The following is an 18,227-nucleotide window of genomic DNA, read 5'->3' on the forward strand; positions in this document are numbered from 1 at the left end:
CCCTTGATGTAAAGCACATCATTGATAAACTTGACATTTCAAAGTCCACTGGTCCTGATGGAATAGGACCAAACATTTTACGCTATTGTGGCGATTACATAACATCTACTATAGCTTCCATCATCAATAACAGTATAGAAAGCGGTATATTTCCTGACAAATTGAAAGAAGCTTCTGTTGTCCCGATACACAAATCAGGAAATAAATACGAACCGGGAAACTATCGCCCTATATCCATTCTCAATACTTTATCAAAGATATTTGAACGACATATTGCGTCTCAGTTGCAAATGTTTTTTAAGAGAACGGATATTATACACAAAAATCAGTCGGGTTTCCGTCCAAATCACTCTTGTCAGACTGCATTAACCCATCTTATAGATACTTGGTTGAAGGGTATAGACAGTGGTGATTATGTAGGGGCCATTTATCTCGATCTCCGAAAAGCATTTGACTTAGTCGACCATGAAATACTCTTACACAAACTTAAACTTTATCACTTCACAGAAAGGTCTATGAAGTTATTTAGGTCCTATCTGACTAACAGGATGCAATTTGTGAAAGGGAACAATATAAATTCAGAGAAAATGAAAACTATGTCGGGTGTCCCTCAAGGATCAATACTCGGTCCCTTACTTTTTCTAATATACATCAATGATATGCCTTTAATTTCTTCCAATTCATGTATTGACTTATATGCAGATGATTCCACGTTATACAAAATAGGTCCAAGTATATTGAGCATTCAGTCAGATCTACAAAAAAGTCTTAATAGTGTGAGCTGTTGGTGTGAGACAAATAATATGTCAATCCATCCATCAAAAACCAAATGTATGATTCTATGTACTAATTATAAGGCAAAACATGCATTGCAACTTGAACTATCAATAGATGGATTGTCAGTAGAAAACGTGAAATGTCAAAAGGTCCTCGGGGTGCATGTTGATCAGACATTGTCATGGCATACACATGTTAAGACTGTAGTGAATAAGCTTAATTCAAAATTGGCACTTTTAAGAAGAATAGCATATTATTTAACAGACGAGATGAAATCATTGTATTATAATGCATATATCATGTCAAACATGGAGTACTGTTGTAGTGTCTGGGGACTTACACATTCCTCAGATACCACTAAAATCACTAACATTCAGAAAAGAGCGATTAAGCTAATAATGAAGTCGGGAACTAGCCACTGTGGAAACATGTTCAAACAGTCTGGGTTGCTATCTTTTGAAGACAGGTGCTATTATCATCTCTCATTACTTGTTTTCAAAAGCATGAATTGTTTGACTCCTTCGTACTTCACAGAATTGTTAACATTTGCCAAAAATGAGCACTATAACTTGCGTTCTTCAGAAAACAAGGATCTTTTTGTTGTAAAACCTAGAACAAACTATATCAAAAATACATTTGCCTATAAAGCAATGAAAATTTGGAATAATCTTCCTACATACATAAAATGTCAAGATAAGCTACCAGCCTTTAAACATGCATTAAAAGGCTACTTATTGGCAAAATAATTTTATCACATGAACAAAAAATCTTGACACTTTATTTAAATCACATTATAATAAATAGTTCATTGTTTACATGAATTGTGTTAATGTACGTATATGACATTCTTGCAACAACTTGTAATGGATACTACCAAATATGTAAATATATTGATTGAATGTGGTTTTACTGAATATATCTACATTATTTACAGTATGAAATTATTGTAATTTATAATCATCATATTAAACTGAGTTGTGTTTGTCGAAGAAATGTATGATAGTGATAGTGTGATTGTATGTTTTGTATGTTGCTTAATATGTATAGTACATGTGTTTTTGTAATACTTTTTGTGTGAAGGCCATGCTGGAAATAAGTAGTATGTCTGTAATGATTGTACACTTAGTATGTTACCTTCGTTAAATAAAGTTGTTATTATTATTATTATTATTATTATTATATGCAAATTTCGTAGCGGTGTTATGCGTTCTAAATTAATACTAATTTTTCGGTTTTATGGCATGTTTGTAAATTGCGATAAGCGCATTTTTTCAAAGGGGAGGGGATGTCAAAAAGGTTAAGAGAAATAATTTGGATATGCATACATTTCGATAAATTCACATTTAATACTAAAACATACTGGGAAATGGACTTTAAACATATAAGATTTTTGTGGTTAAACTTAGATAAATAAATGAATATTACAATTACTTACTTCTATGCTAAAGCAGTTAAAATATCTTGAACTTCTAATATGATTTTGAATTTATTTATTATTATTATTATTATTATTATTATTATTATTATTATTTTATATAATTAATTGAAACTATTGCAAAAGACTTCGGTAATACGGGCCCTGTTGTATTTCTAACTTTCCAGTACAGTTTGTTTATTCAGAACATTCTATTCATGCTAATTTTGGATTATTCAATCATGTGAATTTTATTTTAAATATCATAAATGCTCTTTTTTATAATAAATACCATTTCACTTGTTATAACGAGTTTGAATTTATTTCCTCATACATGCTCCTGGGATGGAATTCATAAAACATCTTTAGTCATTTTCGAACTTAAGTCATTTTCCTAGGTTAAGTATATAACTGGTCATATGATATAACCACAGCATTATAACTAAACTATTTTCAATAATTTTATGTAAAACACACAATTTTATGTTAAGAAAAGTCTATAATTGTAAGTATAAAAGCTAATGAGGGTTTCAAATGGTGGCATATAGTTATATGATCGTCCATCCGTTCGACCCAACGGTTTCCGGTCAATATCTGAAGAACGCTTAGGCCCAGGGTTCTCACACTTTGTAGGCATGACCAGTAGATTAAGCCTTTTGATTTTAATGTCAGTTGTCAATTGATCGATGTCGTTTAGGTAGGTAAGTCATGACCATGCTTTGATTTTTAGGGTCAGTGGGTCAAAGTTTAAGGTCATGTTGACCTACAGTTGAAAATCAGTTTAAATTCAATGTCTGAAGAACGCTTTAGTCCAGGGACCTAAAACGTGGTAGTATGATTGTTAATGATTAGTATATGAACCATATTAATTTTGAGGTCAGGTGACCAAAGGTCATGCTGAGCTAAAATCTGTTTTCGATCAATATCTGAAGAACGGCCTAAGGTCCTCACACTTTATAGGCAGGTATGCCATGACCATCAGATGAAGGCTTTTGCTTTAGAGGTCAGTGGGTCAAAAGACCAGAACGTTGTGACCATAAGCTGAAAATACGCAGTTTGCAATTGAAACACTCTTAGGCCTAGAGACCTCGACCACGGTAGAAGTTCCTTAAGCATGACCAGTACCCTAACTATTTTGACGTCAGTTGGTCAAGAGTCAAGGTCGTGGTGACCATGAGCTGAAAATCTGATTTCGTTCAATAACTGAAGAATGCTTGTTTCCAGGTACCTCAAACTTGGTGTGCTGGTGAACTACATCTGTTTCCGTTAAGTCATGTTTCAAGAACATTCGCGGCGTCTTTGATGCTTTGCTTGTTCGTCTTGTTAGTCCCTTTAGATTTGTTTGATATGGACATTTGATGCAAACTACTGTTTAATGCCTGCTTTGTGTGTGTGGTTTTTGAAGTAAAATACAGAAAAAGGTGCTGTAGAGAATCACATCCAGACAATCTACAATGATTCTATTTATATTTTGCAAAATGATATACAAGTCAATAACATAGGTACGTTTAAAACAAGGCATTGTTTTTTAAAATCAAATTGCATTCTGACTTTAGATTGTCTCACAAAACATTTATTTATAAATATTATAATTTTGGTTAAATGGTCTACTGCCACTTTTAATTAATTTAAGCACAGGTTAATTAATATCAGTTTAGCCTTACCTTAAAGGTTTTACTTTCCTAATAAATGTTCAGTATCTAACAGTATTACATGAAATAATACCATATCATACCATATAAACAGCAGCCATGACCACCCACGCCCAGCCCCTGTCTATATCGGGCCGAATTTTAGACCGACCATATGGACGAATGATGTGCTCATCCATTGGCCTCTCCATGCCTGCAAACAATAGAAACTATTTCAAACATTGACTTGTAATCGTACATGCTAAGCTTGTTTTTCTTCGTGCCTTTTAAGCTGCTTCATTGAAAAAGCCAGGCCCCATATTCACTATATTTTAGTATAACACTTATAATTACGCAATTTTTAAAGAAACAAAACGTGAGTATGAAGACTATTTAAACCAGCTATTTGAGTTATATATAGCAATTGAAACCAATCATCTGAAAACTGTCAGTACGAAGACGATGAAGACACGTTTGAACGTCATGTCAAGAAACGTGCAAAAAACTACTTCATAGGTGGTTTTAGGTCGTCAATAACTGAAGCAAAAATTGAACACTATATCAATGAAAAGGGGCTTCAAGTGAAATATGTCTCCATATCGGTATCCAGACGACAAAATGTTATCGTTCGCGTTGGAATCGAGGATAATGGAAACGCCGATGACATCCTGGAAGACTTCTTCTTCCCCCGAGGAATCGTGTGCCGGCCATGGAGGCCAGCCATCAGGAACCAGAAGTGGAACGAAGACCGCTACACCGGAAACAACAATGAGCCACTAGAACAGTTAGAAAGTGGCGACATAAATGACTTTATACATAACAGGTACCAACCTCTTGACATTGAGTGATCCTGATAAACAACAAATAAGAAAAATCATTCATGTAATTGAGAATAGTTAAAACATATCATGATGGCTACATTAACACATTTCACATTATTTCCTATGGTTATATGCAGTGCAAATAATAGCTTTTTAACACCTGCAACCTGGAATGCGACAGGAATAATGTAGAGTGCAAATTATCTAAGTGACTTTTTAACTGAGCACAATGTAGACATTTGTGGAATAAGTGAGCATTGGCTTTACAGGCAAAAATTGTATTTTATGAACATGATAAATAGCAATTATACTAACATTGCCATAAGTGACCCTGATTTAGATAACCCGAGTAAACGTAAAGTTGGTAAAGGTGGCCTTTGCATATTATGGCATAAAAACTTAGACGAGTATGTATCAGTGCTTAATCTCTAAAATTCCTATGTTATAGGTATTGAATTTGTTATTAGGCCGGAAAATCACTATGACTTAGTGCCCGTTCACTCATTGCCATTATATCTAGGTGCAGAATATTCAAATGTATTGTATACGTCAAAACGTGAAACATTGTTAGATTACATTTTCATTGCAAAAGACTGTATCCCCAATGTAATTTCATGTACAATTGTTGATGACCGTGCTTTAAACGTCTCGTCCCATAGACCTATAATTTGCACAATACGATATTGTTCCACAGGGAATGTTAACGATACAGGTAAAATGCATGCAGGTTCATAAACTGGAAGGGTATTAAAAAACGCCATGTTGATCGGTATACTCGTTATATGGAAAATAACATGTCTTTAAATAGCCTTTTAAATTTGGATGTTTCAAATACGCGTGAAGTAGATGTTTTGTACGATAGTATTGTTAATTCAGACGGTCAATTCCACTATAATACCAACGCCAACATTTAAACAACATATAAAGCCTTATTGGAACGAAAGATTGACAGATATGCACAAATCGATGAAAATACTTAGAAATGAATGGATAAAAATCGGACAGAAAAGAGGTCATGACTGCGAAAGTTACTGCAAATACAAAACTGCAAAATGTAAATTTCGAGCAGCACACCGTGAATGTGCATTCGATTATAACAAAACAGTTGAAATTGAAATAAATGAGACAGCAGAAATTGATAATGATGCATTTTGGAAATTAATAAACAGACGAAAGAAAAAACCGACGGAAAAAAAACACCTTTGAAATGGTTTTTGATGGTATAGAATGCAAAAGCCCTGAGGATATTAACAATGGTTGGAAGATGTACTTTGAAAACTTGTATACTCCTTCAAACTCCAATGCGTTTAATGATAATCATCTTTCAATTATTCAGGAAAAAACTTAAAACGATAAACGAAGTCAATCAAAATAAATACACTGTTATTATATATAATGAAAAACAGAGCGATTTTAAAAAGTGTAAAATGCATTGGTCAATTTGTAACGGAGAAGTAACGGAATCCATAAGCTACAAACACCTTGGAGTATTTTCCGATAAATTTAACGATATAAGCACATCGGTTGACCTTTGTTGTAAAATATTATGTCGCACGTATTTTAGCTTAAATGATTATGGCTTAAATGACAATGCAATGCATCCGCTTGCTATAAAAAATTATACCTTAGCACTGTGATCCCGAAGGCCCTCTACGGTTGCGAGTTGTGGAGTGACCTACAGGATCATCATATATTGGCTCTAGAACGAGCCCACAGAGTATGTGTGAAACATATGCAAAATATGCCAGTATATGCAAGAGCAGTGATTGCGTTAAGTTGTGCTGGAATCTACTCATTAGAAACATATATAGACAAAAGAAAATTACTATTTTTCGGACAATTGTGCCGTACTGATTACACAAAAAGGTTAAAAAAACTTATTCCTATTAAGACTATGCAAATTCGAAAGCGAACCAAGTGCAGTAACAGGATTTATTCCAGACATTTACAAAATCTTAGGCAAATATAATCTAATACATGTATTATGCCACTTCCAGAGGGATGCAATTTTTCCGAGTCATGATAGCTGGAGATCTACTGTAAATAAATCTATAAATAATCGTGTTGTAACCAAATACAAAATATCACAGGAAAACGATGTGAACCTACGATTATTTAAGTCTATTCATTGTGAATATGAACCTTGTTTAATCTGGCAGTTTAGTAACATGTATAGAGACCAGCTGAAAAATATAGGTCTGCTATACTGATTATTAGTAAACATTTTTCAAGAGGTGTTGTGTCCAAATGCCAAGAATGTGAAATAATAACAGAACAAATGGTTTTGCACAAAATAATGTTTTTAAAATCTCGAGCGCTTCTAGAGACGATTTATGGGTAGCGTTATGTAAATGTCTTAGTGCCAAAGTTTTCCTTGAGTTCAGTCATCTTAAACCCGATGAGCAATTAATCGAACTTTTAACTGGTTTTCCGCAGCTATCTATAGAGGACACAGTTAGAGTCAAGGCTTTCAAAGCGGCACTGAAGTACATTAGAATCATGTATAAATACGGATACAACAAATAATAACTCCCGTGATTATGACTTTCGCTTTTCGTCGTTTAGGTTATTTTGGGCTAGCACGGTAGAAATTCAAAAATATAATTCAAAATATAAACAAGAAATTATAATTATAATATATGTAAACAAATTAATAACAATAAGACGTCGTACAATGGGGAAAGGTAAATGAAATTACAAAACTATGTCTCATTCACTGTATTAGTACATAGTTATCATACAGTATTACTAGATGTATTATTTATAGTTATCCTTACTATCTGATATATTTGTTTGTTGTATATAATTTATGTAAATTTTTGTTCAATATGTTTCCTTTTTTTTTGGTATTATGTTCTGTTTATAATGTGTCATGTCTCTTCATATCGGAGGAAATAAAGAATCTCTCTCTCTCTCACCATTATCACATTATATACTCAACTCATTTTACCACATTAACGCATAGCATGATTTAAAACATATGTTTAATTTTCTAAAAAAATCATTACCTTAGATGCTGTTGGTAACAATATTTGGCCAATATTCTAAAACAAATATATATTATAGAGCAAAATTTGCAAATTTTTACTTGACTCGTATTTATTATTTTTGATCATATTCCGTAGAATATTGAGCATTTATATTTATCAACATAATATATAAGAGATAATGCTTTAAAAAATGTTGAAACATAAGTTGAGATTGAGAAATGACTTGATTTTTTTCGTGGAATTGTTTTTATGCGGCGTTATTCTTACTACATTACTAAAAACTCGCAACTAACGGGGATCTATTTTATTATTCATCTCCATCATAATGGTACTGAATAAAGGTATGACAAATTACCTAACAGATGATTCCAGACTTATCAATTAATCTTTAGCTCGATCAGTACTTCAATTTGATTAGTTTCTGAAACATTCAAGATATGATCATCTGCAGAATATTTGCACAGCTGACTGCACTTGATGTGAGCCGTGGTTAGGGAAAGAAACAAAGAAATAATTGGAAGGTGCTAGCCTATTACACAAAAACCATTTTAAATCAAATTATACACAGTAACATGAACAAAGAGTTTTGTCAACGTATTTTATCAATGAATTTGTATGCTAAGTTGACACAGCTACTTTATTTTAAATGACGAAGAAAGCGTTCATGAACATTTCTAATAAGAACGTGTTTTGCTTTGCGCGGCAACCGTGTATGTTTTACCAGTCCTCGCTAAGCACCCATCTCCGGTTGGTGTGCCAATAAATGTATTGTGAAGATGCTCGAAGTAATTGTTCATCACTCCATCCGCATAATAATGATAACAAGAAAGACCATTGATGCAAAGGGCGCCGTTTAATAGTTTATGCACTTGTTATATGTTGAAAAACAAGGAATGTCAAGGCCAACAAGCATATTATGGTGCATTGAACCGCATCTATGAAATTCTCAAAATATTTGTAGTATTCTGCATGACAACATAGGCAAAAGCATTGAAATTGAAGATTTTCAAGTTGAACATTTCATTAGGGGTGGGGTACATTAATGAACACGACAGAATTAGGGTGCTTGTGCACTATACTTTTTGTCATTGCCACATACCCATATACCAAGTTTTATTTCAATACCATAAGTAGTTTTAAAGTAATTCTCTGGTCAAGAAAAAGCGGCAAAGGGCAATAATTATGTAATTAGCTTAAAAACAGCTATAGTCATTGTGCACTGCACTTCCTCTCGTTGTGCTAAAGACCATTGAATGATGTTTAATGAAATTCCAAAAAAATAGTTTTCTAGTTATGCTCCGGACAGGAAAAGATACAAAGGGAATAACTCTTGCAATACGCTGAAATAGAGTTATTGTTCATGTACACTGCAGTTCTAATCATATAGGGGGGGGGGGGGGGGGGGGGGGGCAAGGTCACCATGCTGGAATGACAACTTGTAGGGAAGAATAAGTGATATGAAATAACAATTTAACAATTTGTGTAGTACTTTAATAAACATTATCATTTCGTCCGAAAGTTGCAAACATAAATAGAACATAATTATTGAACTGTAAAGTTGCAAACATAAATAGAACATAATTATTGAACTGTTATATAAAAAGTGAACATTGTTTACTAGATGAAATGCATTTATAACATAACATGCCTTGTTTTTAGCTGTTTAATAATACTAAAATGTAATGTAAAATTGCATAAAAATCTAGTCAATGGAGTTATTATGTTAACTTCTTCATTTACATAGTAAAGAAGAGTTGAAAATGGATGTTTTTAGTTGATATTAACACAAAAACAGCATGTGTCTTATTGGACAATGGCATTTTTTTTTCAAATATGATAAAAAAACGCATTCAAACTGAATATGTATCAGACTATGTATGAAAGAAATAATACTGTTTCTATTTTTCACAAAGGTTTTGAAATACAACAGTGCACATATAAGCATAAATAGGCCAAATATCCAAAAAAATAAAATAGTAAACAATGTGTGAAAGTGATACTGAACACTTAAAACAATTTCTTTGTGCATTAAATGAATACGAGAAAAGCAATACTAAATCAAGTTCAAAATGTATAATAACATGAAGAACACCCCTTTATGAATATCTTCATAACAAATCAGAGTACATGTAAACAATAATCATTTATATCATTAGTATCAAATGTGTCTAGTTTAAAGTGTGTTTTCATTTGCATTAAATTACATTGTAATATATACCAGGAAAGCAATTATAAAAATCCTTAAATGTATAAGAAACTGAAGACAATAAAGAATAAAACCCATTTATGAATATCTCCAGAACAAATCAGAGTTCACCTATATATAAAACAATAATCAATCATATAATTAGTATCAAATGTGTTTAGTTTTTGTGTGTCTGTTCATTATCTTTAAATGAGCATCTTTAAAGTGAAACTCTTATTTGAAATCAATACATATAATTGTATTTATAACACACATCAAATTGAATGAAAAAACAATAACTACTTACTAAATAATGCATTTACTGAAATATTGTTTACTGATAACAAGCTTGTGACCCTGTTTATAATAGCAGAAAGCATGACAAATATTAAATGATTGGTGATTGCTAAAAGATTTACTGTGGTCTACTATAGCATCACAAGGCAGAAATACCATGTTTTATGTTCATTCTTATTAGCAAATTGAACTCAAGATCCTTCATTAGAAACATTGTTGTTGACATCTATCAACCCATTTAAAAAAAATCAAAACAATAATACAATAATATTAATTGTGATAAGTCTTATTTGGGAGTAAGAGTGCATCTTTAAAAATAGTGTGTGTTTTTTAACTTAAATATGTAACAATTCAATTTGACAAATGAGACAAAAGTTAGAAAATAGAAGTAGTAATTGTACATAATACAAAACAACAATTTTTTTTGACAAAGCTCAATATAACAGGAAATCTATATGAAAACACAAATCCTTAAAGGTCATAATTATTTAAACTGAATTAAGGTATAAGTAATACACACTTTTATAAAGCTTTTACCGACAACATAGCTATTATCATGGTACACTATGGGACTTTTATCCAAATTTTGAAGATTTTTTACTGTGAATTAAAAATAGTTTGTCTATATTTGATTTTTTTCCACATTATCAGAGATTATGAAATAAACACAACAGTTTCTGGTAAAATAAACTTCAGTTAACAGAAAAATTAAGTTCAACCGAACATATTATTGATACACATGGAAAAAATCATTTTGATTGATCTTGTGAGTCTTCGGAACAGAGCAGTATTTCGATGTTTGAAAATATATAGCAGTTTTATAAATTCATAAAAAATAGTTAATAACAAGACAACCTGCTGAAATCATTTTAAATATTTTCTATTATGTCTAATGAACAATTTAATAGACAATTTATGATAGTTTACCGTTCAGTTTTGAAGGAAATATACATAATGTCATGTAACTATACATTTTTATAACTAATAAAATGCTTAAAAATCAACCTTTTTCTTGTAAAAAGCTTAATTGGACTTATTCATAAAATGTAATCATTCAAATAAATGAATTTTACTTGTGATACTAACTCAAAATTCAGATTTAAAAACAATGAATGTACTTTTAAATTAAAATATGTAAAGAAGAGTGAAAGTTCTCAACTAATGTCTTTTTAATATTATAACATGTAAACAGTCTCTGTTGGTAATCGATGTCTATTTGTTTTATTTAGTCAATGGTATTCTAACATTTAGAATTTTTCACAATAATTCTTCACTCTTCAACATTTGAAGTTTGGTTTGTTCCCATGCGTTTAATACTTGTAGTGTGTGCACAGATGAAAAATACTCAATGCTGAGTCAATGCTGAGTCAATGCTGATTTGGTTTTCATGCCCCTTCAGGTTCTTTACCCATCTAGAATGTTTAGTGCTGTAAAAGAAAAAAAAGTACTTTCTAACTAATTTGTATAGATAATAATACTGCCATACATATACAAAATAAAATATAAACAGTTTAATATTTCTCAACATTATTTAAAAACAACAACAATAAGCTGATACATACATGTATATAATATAAAGAAAATTACTAAATTTATCAATAAAATTCATCATCACCACCACCACCACCACCACTGGATTATTGAAAACAGTGAGTTTATAAAACAAAAAACACCAACTCAAATATGTTTTATATGAAATACTCACATCATCTCTATCAGATGTGACTGGCTTGTGGATAGACATGGATGTCAAATCTGTCTCAATGATCCAACAAAGTATTCAATGCAGGCTGGAATTCTTCATATAATAGTAATATTCAGTCCTTTTCCTGCCTGAAAGAAATTAGACTTCTGATTATCAACCAACAGAAACTACAACCGTAGAATACAAATGCACATACATGTATTAATTATACATTCTGCACTAATATCCGTTTTAGCCAAGAGTAAGGGTTGGTAGGCACAAATGTGTAGTTGTTGTGCATTTGGTTGATAATGATTCACAACAGTATGGCGTTCAACGAGACCTACACCAAGCAAATGAATGTAGCTTGTGTCCAAGCTGTTGTGGCTTCCAGCCCGAAACCATGTACTGTACATCTTTTAATACAGGTTTATTTTGAAAATATGCAGTTTGTAAACAAATAATGGGTATTTTTAAGTCTAATATTTTTCTAAGATAAAACAATCAAATAAAAGATTACATACTCATATCATATACATAAATGATGTACATAAGTACATTTGTAAAATATGTAACATGTACATAATGCACCAGTCAATTGTAACCACGGCCCCCCAGGTCTGGGGATATGCCGGGGAAAGCCGGGGAAATGGGCTGTGTTTTTACCTTTCAGGTGGCCTCGCAGTGCCGGGTGAATGCGGTGGTTTTGTCTTTGAGCAAAATATAGCAGGGTATGTCTTACCTAGGCTTCCTGGGGTACGGGGCATATGGCGAGGATTTGACCATCAGTTCGTCCCCGCAGGACGAGGATTTTACCCGGGGTTGGCTGGACAGAAAGTCAAGTCCCAGCTATTCCTCGGACCTGGGGGGGGGGGGGGGGGGGGGCGTGGTTACAATTGACTGGTGCATTATAAGTACATGTAAAGTATGTAACATGTATATTTATAGAACATGTAGAAATATTAAAATGCTGTCTTAACATTTAGCAAATAAAAATGATTTAAGAATTCCAGGGAAATTAAAAAAAAACAAACATTTTTGAACACATAAACTTACACAACTACTCAAGGATGCTTACATGAATAGCCCTTTGATACGAATATCCCAGTTCCATGCTGATTGTTGACATTAGTTTTTTCGACAGAAAATCTTCTCTTACGCGTATAATTCACTTATAATCCATGTTTTACTGTAATGACTCAAATTGTTAGATGTATCGTAATCAACTGTCAGTGTGCACTTTTAGTGTTTACTTATTTTAAACGAATATTCATGACAAAACTTCACCGAGTTTCCAACTATAAATCGACGATGTAGAAATTCCATTATTGACCTATGAATAGCGGGGAAATACCTTCTGGTTCTTAAAATAGCAACATCCGGATATGTGTAGTGTTCTAAAAATAAAACAACTCTGGGGCAATCGTAATAAAATTTTACTAATGTCACCTTCAACACATTAACAAATAAAGTTAGGTGAACATTTAATTCCAATATCGATTTAATTAAAGAAAACAGCTTACCTCATGGTTTATTAATGCAGTAAACATAATAAAACAACATAAAACATAATTATTCCCATTCACATAATTACCGGTCCACACATTTTACATTTCATTCGGAACTCCTCTGAATATTTAGATTTCCGGCACATGATATTACAGTTAACCAATCGGAAAACGTAAACGAAACGGGAACAGTTATTAAACTTATTTGTCGTTCTTCCGATATAATGTTTTGAAGATAAATTGAAGACAATCTATTCAACCATAAATAACATTTTTAACACCCATGCAATCGCCATCCATTTGCATTTTTTAATCATAATAAAATAACAGTAAAATCCAACTGTCAATCAACTTAAAAACCGCTCCTACCACTAACTAAAATAAATTCCCATTCCATAATAGGCGCGCACTCCAGTGCCGCGCCAATAATTAATTATGCAATAAAATGTTATAATAATCAATATTTCATAGAGAGTTATTTCTGATCATCTGTCCAACATTTACCAAGCATAATATCAGTGTGTCTTTTATTATTAGTATTACGAAAACTTGCTTCGAATCACTTTCTGGTATTCAACTACCATTTCAATTCTGGGAAGTCATATGAGAACAACTGGACATTAATAGTCTTACTTCCAGCTCCAGATAATCAACGTCTACAACAATGAGGCTATGGAAGCAAGTACGTGCCCCGTGACCGCCTTGTAAATATCGGACACAAAACAAGGATTAGGCGAGGTCCGGACCATTTAGTCGAGTATTTAGACCAGACAAGTTCGTGTTCGGACAGAGTGGCTCTGGCAAGAACTTGTCCAAAGATCACTACAGAGAGTACAAGTGGTTTTGTGTGATGACACAGTGAGTAAAAGAAGGTGCTGTAAGATGACACAATGAGTAAAAGAAGGTGCTGTAAGAGGACAACGTGAGTACAAGTGGTTTTGTGTGATGACACAGTGAGTAAAAGAAAGTGCTGTAAGATGACACAGTGAGTACAAGAAGGTGTTGTAAGAGGACACAGTGAGTAAAAGAAGGTGCTGTAAGATGACACAGTGAGTAAAAGAAGGTGCTGTAAGATGACACAGTGAGTACAAGAAGGTGCTGTAAGATGACACAGTGAATACAAATAGGTGTTGTATGATGACACATGACAGAGTGAGTACAAATAGGTGTTATATGATGACACAATGAGTACAAGAAGGTGTTGTAAAATGACACAGTGAGTACAAATAGGTGTTGTAAGATAACACAGTGAGTACAAATAGGTGTTGTAAGATGACACAGTGAATACAAATAGGTGTTGTATGATGGCACAGTGAGTACAAATAGGTGTTGTATGATGGCACAGTGAGTACAAATAGGTGTTGTAAGATAACACAGTGAGTACAATAATGTGTTGTAAGATAACACAGTTAGTACAAATAGGTGTTATATGATGGCACAGTGAGTACAAATAGGTGTTGTATGATGGCACAGTGAGTACAAATAGGTGTTGTATGATGGCACAGTGAGTACAAATAGGTGTTGTATGATGGCACAGTGAGTACAAAAAGGTGTTGTAAGATAACACAGTGAGTACAAATAGGTGTTGTAAGATAACACAGTGAGTACAAATAGGTGTTATATGATGGCACAGTGAGTACAAATAGGTGTTGTATGATGGCACAGTGAGTACAAATAGGTGTTGTATGATGGCACAGTGAGTACAAATAGGTGTTATATAATGGCACAGTGAGTACAAATAGGTGTTGTATGATGGCACAGTGAGTACAAATAGGTGTTGTAAGATAACACAGTGAGTACAAATAGGTGTTGTAAGATAACACAGTGAGTACAAATAGGTGTTGTATGATGGCACAGTGAGTACAAATAGGAGTTGTAAGATAACACAGTGAGTACAAATAGGTGTTGTATGATGGCACAGTGAGTACAAATAGGTGTTGTAAGATAACACAGTGAGTACAAATATGTGTTGTATGATAACACAGTGAGTACAAATAGGTGTTGTAAGATAACACAGTGAGTACAAATAGGTGTTATATGATGACACAGTGAGTACAAGAAGGTGCTGTAAGATTACACAGTGGGTAAACGTAGGTGTTTTAAGATGACACAGTGAGTACAAAAATATACTGTAAGATGGCTAAGCGAGTACAAGAAGGTGTTTTAGGATGACACTGTCATTACAAGTGGGAGTTTTAAGATGACACAGTGTGTACAAGTGGTTGCTGTAAGATGACACAGTGAGTACAGGTGGGTGTTGCAAGTTGACACAGTGAGTACAAGTGGTTGCTGTAAGATGACACAGTGAGTACAGGTGGGTGTTGCAAGATGACACAGTGAATACAAGAAGGTGTTGTATGATACCAAAGTGAGTACGATTTTGTAAGATTATTCAGTGAGTACAAGTGGGCGTTGTTAGATGACACAGTGAGTACAAGTGGGCATTGTGAGATGACGCAGTGAGTACTAGTGGGTGTTGTAAGATGACACAATGAGTAAAAAAGGTGTTGTAAGATGACACACGGAGTACAAGAAGGTGGTGAGAGATGACACCGTGAGTAGAAGAGGGTGTTGAATGATGACACTGTGAGTAAACGTGGTTGTTGTAAAGTGACACAGTGGCTTCAAGGTGTTATAAGATGACACAGTGAGTACAAACACGTGTTGTATGATACCACAGTGAGTACAACTGGGTGTTGTAAGATGACACAGTGAGTACAAACACGTGTTGTATGATACCACAGTGAGAAAAAGTGGGTGTTGTAAAATGACACAGTGATTTGAAGAAGGTTTTGTAAGATGACAAAGTGAGTACAAACAGGTGTTGTATTATACCACAGTGAGAACAAGTTGGTGTTGTAAAATGACACAGTGATTTCAAGAAGGTGTTGTATGATGACACAGTGAGTTAACGAAAGTGTTGTAAGATGACAAACAAATACAAGACGGCGGTGACAGATGACACAGTGAGTAGAATAGGGTGTTGTATGATGACACAGTGAGTAAACGTGGTTGTTGTAAAGTGACACAGTGGCTTCAAGGTGTTATAAGAGGGCACAGTGAGTAAAATAGGTGTTGTTTGATATCACAGTGAGTACAAGTGGGTGTTGTAAGATGACACAGTGAATACACACAGGTTGTGTATGATATCACAGTGAGAATAAGTGGGTGTTGTAAAGTAAGGCAGTGATTTCAAGAAGGTGTTGCATGATAACACAGTGAGTACAAGAAGTTGTTATAAGATAACACAGTGAGTACAAGTGGGTGTTGTAAGATAACACAGTGAGTACAAGTGGTGTTGTAAGATAACACAGTGAGTACAAGTGGGTGTTGTAAGATAACACAGTGAGTACAAGTGGGTGTTGTAAGATAACACAGTGAGTACAAGAAGTTGTTGTAAGATAACACAGTGAGTACAAGTGGGTGTTGTAAGATAACACAGTGAGTACAAGTGGGTGTTGTAAGATAACACAGTGAGTACAAGTGGGTGTTGTAAGATAACACAGTAAGTACAAGTGGGTGTTGTAAGATAACACAGTAAGTACAAGTGGGTGTTGTAAGATAACACAGTAAGTACAAGTGGGTGTTGTAAGATAACACAGTGAGTACAAGTGGTTGTTGTAAGATAACACAGTGAGTACAAGGAGGTGTTGTAAGATGACACAGTGAGTACAAGGAGTTGTTGTAAGATGACACAGTGAGTACAAGAAGGTTTCATTTTTCAATATATGGCGACTCGTGTAATTTCCTATATGTTTTTTTTTAATATTAAAGCAAAAGACGCTATATTTTTCACATATTTCGGAAGAAAACATACCAGTTTGTGTATAGATATCCTTTTTCCTCCACAAATTTACAAGTAAATATACAACACGCCTTCCATGGTCGTAACATGATTTAAATGTAAATCGATCAGCGATACCATATCATTTTAAGAGGAAAATAAACATGTCGTTTTGTTCATTCAACCTTAGCGCGACAGCTGTATTCATAAGTCGGGATATTTTAGATGCGCCTTTTTGGATTAAGGAGTGTTAAATAGAAACAGTCTTACGATGATCTCCATGGCAAGTATACACTTTTGGAGTCTTAAATCAGTGACCCATTATAAAGAAATAAAAACAACGTTATGAAAGGTACTGAGATACCTTTAATATTGGTTTTGCAATACCCAATCCAACAGTTCTATACTTTTGAATGTCTCACGTATAACCAGGTTTAATCCAAGCACTTTATACCACTACATTACATTAACTTAAAACATAATGATATTCTGTATGCTCTACTTTAACTTTAAGTTGTATTCAGTTTACTCGCATACCGTACGCATATTACACATGTGAAGAGGCATTGGAAACCAAACTATAGGCATTTATTAGCGATAATATCCAGGGGCGTAACTGAGTCATTTTGAAGTGTACTCCAATACTAGGGGGGCCCGTGGGCATGCCTCCCTGGAAAAAATGTTTATGAAAGGAAGCGATTTACTGGCATTTCGTGACTATCCAGGGGCTATATTAACGACATATTTCGGTGCAAAAAAAAAACAGATTGATTAAATGTTAATATACTGTTTCTCTGATACGCAGTACTTATTATTAAACATAACTGATCTCATAAAATTTCCCTATTGTGTCTCTCTCAAGCGACATTAAGATTTAAACCTTGAACACAAAGGCAAGGCGTCTGTTTTGCTGGTAAGCAAACTTGTCGACAACGCGTTCGGCACTGATTTCTCTGTCTTTGTATACATTCATGAGACCAAGACCTGACAGGCGCTCAGTACCCATCGTACTTCTTAGGTATGTCTTGACCCTTCTCATTACCGAAAACGACCGTTCGGCTGTGGCACCGGCATGGCCATTAAAATGGTGATACAGTATCGTATGCTTGGGTAAAGGGCTTTGCTTGCAAGCGTAT

At 33.8% G+C, this 18,227-nt stretch overlaps 1 protein-coding gene across 4 annotated transcripts in view; it reads right to left on the minus strand.

Moving 5' to 3' along the window:
• The window catches only part of LOC128220207 (monocarboxylate transporter 13-like), a 30,348-nt gene extending 12,735 nt beyond the window's left edge, over positions 1-17,613 (minus strand). Inside the window, exons 1-2 of one of the 4 annotated variants that reach the window (XM_052928492.1) lie at positions 17,456-17,613; positions 3,927-4,036 (exon numbers count right to left, since the gene is read on the minus strand). In XM_052928492.1, coding sequence (XP_052784452.1) covers positions 3,927-4,034 — 108 coding nt within the window. In that variant the 5' untranslated portion in view covers positions 4,035-4,036; positions 17,456-17,613. Of the gene's footprint in view, positions 1-3,926; positions 4,037-17,124; positions 17,416-17,455 lie in introns of those variants that run through there. The other 3 variants (XM_052928493.1, XM_052928494.1, XM_052928491.1) reach the window with 3 other exon arrangements.
• Between the last annotated feature and the right edge of the window lie 614 nt (positions 17,614-18,227).

The sequence above is a fragment of the Mya arenaria genome, chromosome 15, assembly GCF_026914265.1.
Source record: "Mya arenaria isolate MELC-2E11 chromosome 15, ASM2691426v1".
In the NCBI taxonomy this organism is placed as follows: Eukaryota; Metazoa; Mollusca; class Bivalvia; order Myida; family Myidae; genus Mya; species Mya arenaria.